The following is an 8,981-nucleotide window of genomic DNA, read 5'->3' as shown; positions in this document are numbered from 1 at the left end:
TTTTTTTAATTCCACTACCCTGCATCATGTGTTTCATGGATTTAAATGAAAAAAACGCATGTCTGTGTATTGTAGGACCAAGTGTTGTGTGATATTGAGAGATCAGTTTGGTATTTTTCTTCTGCAGTAGAAAGTGAATATGTAGGATGCTGGATATTGTATGTGTAGGAATGTATTCCCAAGCTGTTCAGTGATGTGTTCAAGTATTCGCCTGTTGAAATGCAGAGCCTTGAAATTCCGAGGGCACACGCTTCCTAGATGATTAGCTGGTTCACTAGCAATCTCCAACAAAAACCTTGACAGCTTTTTTCAGAGATAGGTTCTTTCCATAGCAATTTAAAAGAAAAATGTACTGCAGATTAATGAGTCAAACTGACATGTTGGAACACCACGGAGAATCTAAAGATAATTATTGTGGGCACATAGCATTAAAATCAAATTATCATCAGTAGCCATATCTAATAATACTAAATATATATAACACTCATCTGCTTTGTTCTAAAACCTAATGAACAGCTTAGAGAGGGAGATTTCAGAATTTTTCTGTGAAAAAAAAATCTAATCTGTTTTTATAGCTACTTATTATGAGCATCACTATTAGCTTAGCAACATGCTAACACAACAAAAATAAACTGTGGCCTATGTAGCTCACTAGGCTTTGGACCAGGCTACAGAGAGTGGAAATGAGTGAACACAACAACTTTTTTGAGTTTTATTCAGTTTATTTCTGTAACTGCATGTCATTATTCATAATTCAAAACTCCCTGTTGATGCATTCAAAAACAATACAGTATCTTCATACATATCAAGAGCAATTAAAAACCTGTACATCTGTGTTCAAGGTGTCCCCTCATGGACTGCTATTTAAACACTCAGCATCTTCCCTGCAGAGGACGCCACTAAAATAACAGCTACTCGAAGTCTCGCTTCAGACCCGGCAGGTAAAAATCTGCAACACACTGCTGCCTGCTTCCTCATTCTCTATACTTGAGAGTCCTGTTTATGCTAAGCCAAAATGAAGGTGAGGACGCTTATGCTATAAAGGAAGTACAACCTTTACACAGGAGCTCACAGAATGATATTTTTTTAGCCCCATCTGAACACTTGAAACGGTTTTAACTGCTTTCCGCTGGCTTGTAAGTGGTGACCTCCTTATGCACTGAATGGGGGAAAGCGAAACGGTGACTGCAGCCAACCAGTTGGAGGATCAGCACCAATGGAGAAAAAGAGATTGCAAGAATTCAGACTGGGCGGCTGCCTCAGAGAGGTTCTCTACTTCCTTTATACGACAGAATGTCCTCTGCTTTCATTATCGTGGGCCGAGCTGTCTGGCACACAGGGGTGTGAAAAGCATTGAGAAATTATACTGAAGTATGGGTACGGTGTCAAAGGTTTACAGTAAAAAAAAAAAATTCCCAAGTTAAAAAGTTTGCACATTGTACTTAGTATTTAAAAGTAAACTTAGTTTTAGAAATAGACGAGACATGAAAGCGAGAAGAAATCTCATTTAAGTTGTACAAACTACAAACAATTTAGAATTGAAGACTTGTTAAAATAAAATAAAAAAAACTTTAAAACCAGTCTGAAATTGTGACATCATTAAATTAATTGTTACAATTAGCCTAATCTGATGATATAGCTGTTTAACACGATATTTATATATTATATAGTTTATATTTGTTTTAGTTTTAGTAACTTTAGTACTTAAACTTATTTAATTTAGGTTAGTTGCCAAGGCAACATTTCAATTTCACTTTTGTTTCAAGTGTAAATAATTAATCTATATTATATTTTATCTCAATTAATGAAAACATTTTTTTAATAGTTTTAGTTAATAAATAAAAAATAAATAATAATAATTATCTGTACTGCATTAGGCCAACCAAGACTTGTAATAGCACTTGCACGTTGTTGCTTTGGATAAAGCGTCTGCTAAATGACTAAATAAATAACACTGTTTTACCAACTGTTTTCTCACTTCAGTCATATTCTTCAACAAGGCATATAATATAAATAAGACCATAATTGTGGCCAAATACATTTTACATCACATATTTCAACTTTCAGGTTTTCGTCATGGTGGCCAGGGAAATATGCACTTTTTAAAAGATATACATTTAATTTGACAAACTAATAAAAAAATGACTTTTTTTCTTACGAATGTAATTGTGTAAATTTTCAGTTTCAAATAGTAATTCTAGTAATGAAGTACAATTGCTCAAGCACTTTACACCCCTGCTGCCTTCTATCCTATATTTCTAGAATATAGATATAAAAACATCTTTTCTTTCCTCTTTACAAATAAAAGCGTTCTTGTTCTGTACAATGGCTGACTCCTTACAAGGCCAATATAGCAAATTCAAGTTGAAAATTCAAAGCTGAAACACTCTGTTTGTGATTTGACATTTTAAAAGCGTCAAACTCAGAGGACCAAACGCCCATCTGGATTTCTCTCGGTAGAGGGAAAGAGTATGACATCACTGATTAGATTTAAATGGCACATTTGCACTGATAGGAACCTTGCAGACATTATTATTAAAAAACATTGCATCACTGTATTCATATATTGGTTGGCTCCGAGTATGGCTCGTCCTTGAGACTACATCTCTGACTACTGAACACCTAAGGGTCTAATCTGTCTCCAGTACAAGGAAACCTATGGGGCTGGAAAATGTTCAGTGGGCATGCTAATTGTTATTTTTGTGGACTACATACTTGTGGTCTTTGTGTCTCTAAATCTTGCTTTTAATATGCTGTTGAAGACGTCATGAAGAGGCATATAAAAGAGGGCCACGGTGTGCAAAAACCACAGTGGGCACTAGGGGGCAATCAAGCTTTTAGATCAGATTCCACAATTTGAATAATTTGAAACTGGCAACAGATGTTCTACAAAACATTGCAACTGGCCTCCTGGGCTGTGGAATACAGTATCATGCCATGGGTACATTTAATTTCATTGTAAGGGCCAGTGCTATTAAAACTAGTATACTCACTACAGACATGCAAGATTGAATTAGAAGAATAATTTTATATATCAAGCTTCTCGTCAAGCCAGTGGGCACCTTGGTTTAAAATGCTGCACATGTCTCAGGTTAACTCGACAGTGCTGTATATGTCTGATATGTGAGACATTGTGGGGATTCGAGAATACAAAAAAAAAAAAAAAGATATGTCCAGGGTCTATAAATATGTACAATAAGCTTGTTTTTTCATAAGATCTGCTACAATAAGGGAAATGCTACAGATTTAATGTTTTGGGGGGGAAAAAAACAATCTTCCCCCTCACAAAAATAAACCCAAACTAAACATTTACAAGGCTCATCCCAGTTTCTGTACAGTACGTGCTAATGCCAATGGGATAATCAGGTACAAAGTCAACATCAATACCCAGGCTGGTTGAGGATTCTGAGAGCAGTGAATTTCAGATGACACCTCAGATGTACAGCTGAACGCTGTGTGTAATACTCATGTATAAGCCCTGATTTAAAGTGTTAACACTTAAGATTGATCGAATTGCTAATTGCTTACAGGCTGCGTATGGCAACAGAACTCGCATGTGATCTTCTATGTAAGCATTTATTGATATGTAACAGCACAGTAAAGAACTCCAGTGATAAATTAAAATACATTGGATTCTATTTTTTAAATCTGAAGGATTAAATTCTGTCTTTTGAATATTTAAATAAATTCAAATCTACTTAAAATATTTTATTATTTTTAAAAATCAAATGTATATAGGGATAATTAGTTTATCACAGATGATTTTACTGTGCATATTTCTATTACTCAGCTCTACTGAGCTTGTCTAGAGCTTTGCTTGGTATGACACAGAACAGAAAGAGATAGCACTTTTATTGCTCAGACAGTTCTGAGATAAAGATCAATGCATAAGCTGGTGGTACAGCATGTCTGATTATCACCGGATCACCTTTAAATTTTCGGTTTCGATTCACCAACCTGCCTGTGTATTTTAACAGTACACAAAATTACGAATCTCATATCTTGGGTAGAAAAATCCTACCACAATTTTTGATCAGTAAGTCTTACAAAATGCATAGAAGACCTGTATCAAAATGCCCTTTTTCTTTTTCTTCTTCTTGTTTTTTTGTTTTTCTTTTTGTATCCTGAAATGAAGATTCCGCCTGATGCTTGATGCTGATTGGTGGAGGGCTTGGGATGAGGATTGATCAGGCCTTCGTTTTCTCCTTTTTGCGATTTTTCAGAAATGTCGAGGGCAATGAAATGGGTCTGAAATATTGAATCGGAAAGCATACAAATGCAAAAAAGTATCAGAATGGAAAAAAAATCAAAACTTTGGGTCCTGATTTTCAGCTTGAGGGAAGTCTATGTCTCGTATAAAGGAATATCGCATGAGGCACTTGTAATGGCTCTCTTTCACTTTGACTCACTTAGCTGAAGTTTCGCAGAGCGTGTGCAGAATATTTTCCCCAACTCGTGAACCAAGTCTTGCAAAGATATAGATGTTAAAGAGGCAGAACAGTATTGTGTTGCACACTTTCTACTATGCTACGACTTATGTTCTTTTACTTGTATTTGTTTCTTTCTTTTTTTTTGGTAAACACTGGTTAAAGAAGCAGAAGGCACCTGGAGAGGTTTGATACGGCTCACTGGCCTTATAATAAAACTTTAGTTCTGTTATCTGCCTTCCCCCCTCTTTCAACAGCAAGACCACCGCGCACACAGCAGGGGAGGGGTTACAGTCCAGTCACAAACAGCAAGCAGCTAATAAAATCTCTTTAATCACTTAGTCCTGCTCCTGAAGATCTGTTTTTCGATCTAGTTTACTTTCAGAAATGTAGCTCTTCAGGGGCACGACTGAGCGACAGTGTCTTAAATAAATCTTCCTTTTTATAATAGAATTTTTGTTGCATTCTTACGAAAATAAATGGAAAATATGCAAAATAAAAATGTCAATGATTTGAAAAAGACATGCTGTGAAGGACATCATAAATCATAGACGCATACTAACTGACCTTGCAGTTACTATCATGCTAGCCACATCAATGCCAGCATTTGATCATATTCTTTCCTTGGTCACTGGATGGCGATAAAATCAAGGATTGATTGGCCTGGATGGGAGACTTGCGCGGTATCTGGATGATACCAAATTCAACAACTCTAGTACATAGAAATGTATTTGAGATGGAAGAGATGCAGATGGGATGGTGGTAGTGTACTGAAAATCACATATATAGAGACAGAGCTAGAGAGGCTGGATGAGAGAGACAGTGTGTGTGTGTGAGTGAAAGAGACAGAAGAGAAGAGAAAGTTAAAGAGATAGTTTACCTCCCCCCAAAAAAGTAAAACTTTGTCATCATTTAGTAACACTCAAGTTGTTCCAAACCTGTATGACTATTTTCTTCCATGAAGCACAAAAGGAGAAATTTTGAAGACAAGCTTCACAAAGGACACAAAAGCAGGACCATCAAAGTGAATGTGTATCATAAAAGTGGTTCATTTAAATTGAGAGCTAAATTACATTAAACGTTACATTAAAAAGTCAATATGACACGTAATAGAACAGACAGAGATCTCAGTTGTTAGGGATAGTCCACTCAAAAATGAAAATTGTCTTCATTTACTCACCCTTGAGTCATTCCAAACCTGGACACATTTCTTTCTTCGGCTTGTAACCAAAGAGTTTGGGGTCCTATTCACTTTAGTAATTTTTGTTTATACAATGGAAGTAAAGAAAGTCAGATTTGGAATGATTTGGTGGGCTATCCTATGGACTATGCTTTTAAGGTGCATTCACATAATAACTGAATTTTGCATGCAAAAAAGGTCTATTGTATATTTCAATAGTGTAGATTTGTATAAACTACAGCTCACACAAAATTCACGTTCAAACCAAGCAGGTTACTGTTGATTTGCATGACCAACTGAAGTCGATGCAAAATACACATAGGGAAATCTTTCAGCCTCCCATTAAATTCCAGATGGTGTGGATTTCTATTAAAATAATTACAACAGCGAAAATTTGCTGAAAAGTGGTGAATAGGACACCTTTATTCACTGAAATCTGCTCTAGCTCTCTCTGCAATATTCATGATCAAAGTAGCAAAGATTCATAAATCATTATTTTTTTAATCAATTGATTAGATTCACAAAAATTTAATAGGCCTGAACCAGTTTGTGTGTTTCTCACACACAGCTATAATATTACTTCACAAGACTTGGAATATAGTATAAACCATTTGTGGTGCGTTTGCATCTTATTTGAATCTTAAAAGCTTCAGTACCCATTCATTCAAGTGAAAAAGTGCAACTAGCACAAATAAGTAAATTCCTATAAATAGTCATACTGAATTGGAACGTCATGAGGTTAAGTTTTTAGGTGAACTATGCCTTTAAGGAAAATAGCATTAGGACCACAGCCCTCCCTTGTTCTGGCTCAGCCTTTTCCCCTCTAAAACCTGAGAGAGTTTGTGAGGGCTGGGGACTAGCCAGGGTCCCGGGGCTGTTGTCGGAGAACCAGGAGCCTGTAGAGGGCTGATGGCATCCAGGGGCCACTGAGTCCCCGAGAATGAGATGCTGGCTGCAGACATACTGACTTCAGAGAAGCTGTGAGCCGATTCTGCATCATCATCATTGTCCAAAGGCATGAGGAAGGAGAAAGGTGTGCGCTGTGTGACCTCCGTTGTGCTGGTTCTGTTGTGATCCCTCTTTTCTCTTCTGACACTCCCTCTCTCATTCTCTCTGTCTGTTAGGAGACCGTTCTCTCTCTCTGAACTAGCATCCTTCACTTTTCGCCTTCTCTCTCCAACGCTATTACTTTTTTGCCTTCCTCGTTGTCGTTCCTCTTCTCCCTTTCTTTCTCCCCGTGTGTCGTCCTCTTTCTCTTCTTTCCGTGGCCCCTCTCGGCTCCTCAGCGTGCCGGGTAAACTCTGTGAATGCATCTGATGCTCTCTCCTTCTTCCTGCCGACCGGGAGCTGCCTTCATCTGGTCCTCTTCCTCTGCTTCTTCCTCCTGATTCCCCCCTCCTCTCTCTCTTCTCTCGTCCACTGTCATCCACCCATCTGCAGCTCCTTGAAGGGGAGCGATCCACTGTAGGCATACGCGGCTCCTCGGAAAAGAGGGAGGAGGGGGAAACGTCTCCAGCTTCATGGTCTGGGAAGAAGAGAGAGAGCTGAATGATAAAACATTATCTACAAAAAAACTACAAAAGAAGGTGTCGGATATGGGTTGGATGATGGAGAAGTGGGGGGATGAATGACAGCACAACCATGTTTGTACCAATGACTGTTCTGAGATCAGTATGGGGTTATTCCCAGCAATCTCAGCCTGAGTGAAGGTCTGTGGAGGCGGCGGTGGACGAGAAATGTGTCTGAATGCTTGAGTAAACTACACTGTCAGTAAAGTAATGGCATTAGCGTTCTGTTGCATTAAAAAAACCCTGATTATTATGGTAGGGAATTCCTGGTGCCTGTTCTTTATGGTTATTTTGGGCCGAAAGTACAGCTCAAATCAATATTTGGATGACTTTGGTAATCTCTGCAATGATAGTTATTTATCAAAGGCTATAATTTAACAGAAAAATGGGCAACAGTTACAACAAAAGCATCACGCCCATTCAAACTGAAAAGAAAACACCAGATTCAGTTAAGAATATTACACTAAAAAGCTGTTATGAATTTTGTTTAGTGAATTTGGTCACACTTTATTTTAAGGTCCAATTCTCGCTATTAACAAACTATTAACTATGACTTTTGCCTCAAACTCCTAATTTGCCGCTTATTAATAGTTAGTATTAGGTAGGTAAGTTTAGGTATTGGGTAGGGTTAGCGATGTAGAATATGGTCATGCAGAGTATGTGCTTTATAAGTACTAATAAACAGCCAATATGTTAATAAGCAACTAGTTAATAGGGAGAATTGGTCCTATACTCAAGTGTTCCCGTGACTTTTAATAAACTTAAAAAATAAATAAATTATGATTATGTTTATTATGATTATTATTATTATTATATACACTACTGTAAGTGTGGGGTCAGTAACATTTTTTCTTATTCAGCAAAAAGAATGCATTAAATTCTTCAAAAGTGAAAAAAAAAACACATTTATCATTTTCAGGATTCATCACAGAATCCTGAAAATATGCATCACCGTTTCAAAATAAAAATTAAGTATTAAATTAAATACAATTGTTCCACAAACAACCTGCCATTATAAGAATAAATTACATTTTAAAATATTTTAAAATAGAAAAGTTATTTTAAAATTGTAAAAATATTTCAAAACATTACTGTTGTACTGTATTACTGTATTATTGATTAAATAAATGCAAAATTGGTGAGCATAAAATACTTCTTTCAAAAACATTTAAAAAAATGTGACCATAAAACTTTAAATGATATATATATATATATATATATATATATATATATATATATAAAACATGACACCCTTAGTTATAGGAAACAGAAAAAGCAGAATGTAGAAGGGAGTATGAGAACTGTGAGATCACAAAGTGAACAGGAACGAGGAACGGTTACCAACCGCGTGTTTTCTGTCCGGCCGATGACATAGAAGCAAGGCTCGCCCTGCTTCGAGTTAGTCATACAAAGAGATAAGCTGGAAAGCTCCACTGGAGGAGAGTTCAAGAGAGAGAAACAGAGCGAAAGTATGAAGTTGTGAAAGACAGGAAGAGAAAGAAGTAAATCAAGAGGAAAAATCCAATGCAGAGTTGCAAAAAGTACAGGTAAGAAGCTAAAGGATTGAACTTATATCCTGAATGCTTAAAAGTCCTGAATGTCTGTCATCACCTTGTTTTTTAACCAAGTTTTATGGACAAACGTATAATTTCAACATATGAGCTCCAAATATGACCTCTTACCTACCTATAGCCCTGACTAGAAGAATCTGATCTACAGATGTAAACCTGGTAACTATCAGAGGGAGCAAAACTTTTGTAAAATGTTTTGGCCATCGGTCGATCATTACTCTTACGTGAACCTAAA

At 36.7% G+C, this 8,981-nt stretch overlaps 1 protein-coding gene across 1 annotated transcript in view; it reads right to left on the bottom strand.

Annotated features, from left to right (window-relative positions):
- Positions 1–769: 769 nt before the first annotated feature.
- LOC306849705 (membrane-associated guanylate kinase, WW and PDZ domain-containing protein 3-like) overlaps positions 770–8,981 on the bottom strand; it is a 53,051-nt gene continuing 44,839 nt past the window's right edge. Inside the window, exon 17 of the mRNA XM_079384949.1 lies at positions 770–7,132. Within this exon, the coding sequence (XP_079241075.1) occupies positions 6,387–7,132 (746 nt within the window). The 3' untranslated portion in view covers positions 770–6,386. The remainder of the gene's footprint in view (positions 7,133–8,981) is intronic.

The sequence above is a fragment of the Barbus barbus genome, assembly GCF_936440315.1.
Source record: "Barbus barbus genome assembly, chromosome: 29".
Classification (NCBI taxonomy): domain Eukaryota; kingdom Metazoa; phylum Chordata; class Actinopteri; order Cypriniformes; family Cyprinidae; genus Barbus; species Barbus barbus.
This window is presented reverse-complemented; position numbering and strand designations above follow the sequence as displayed.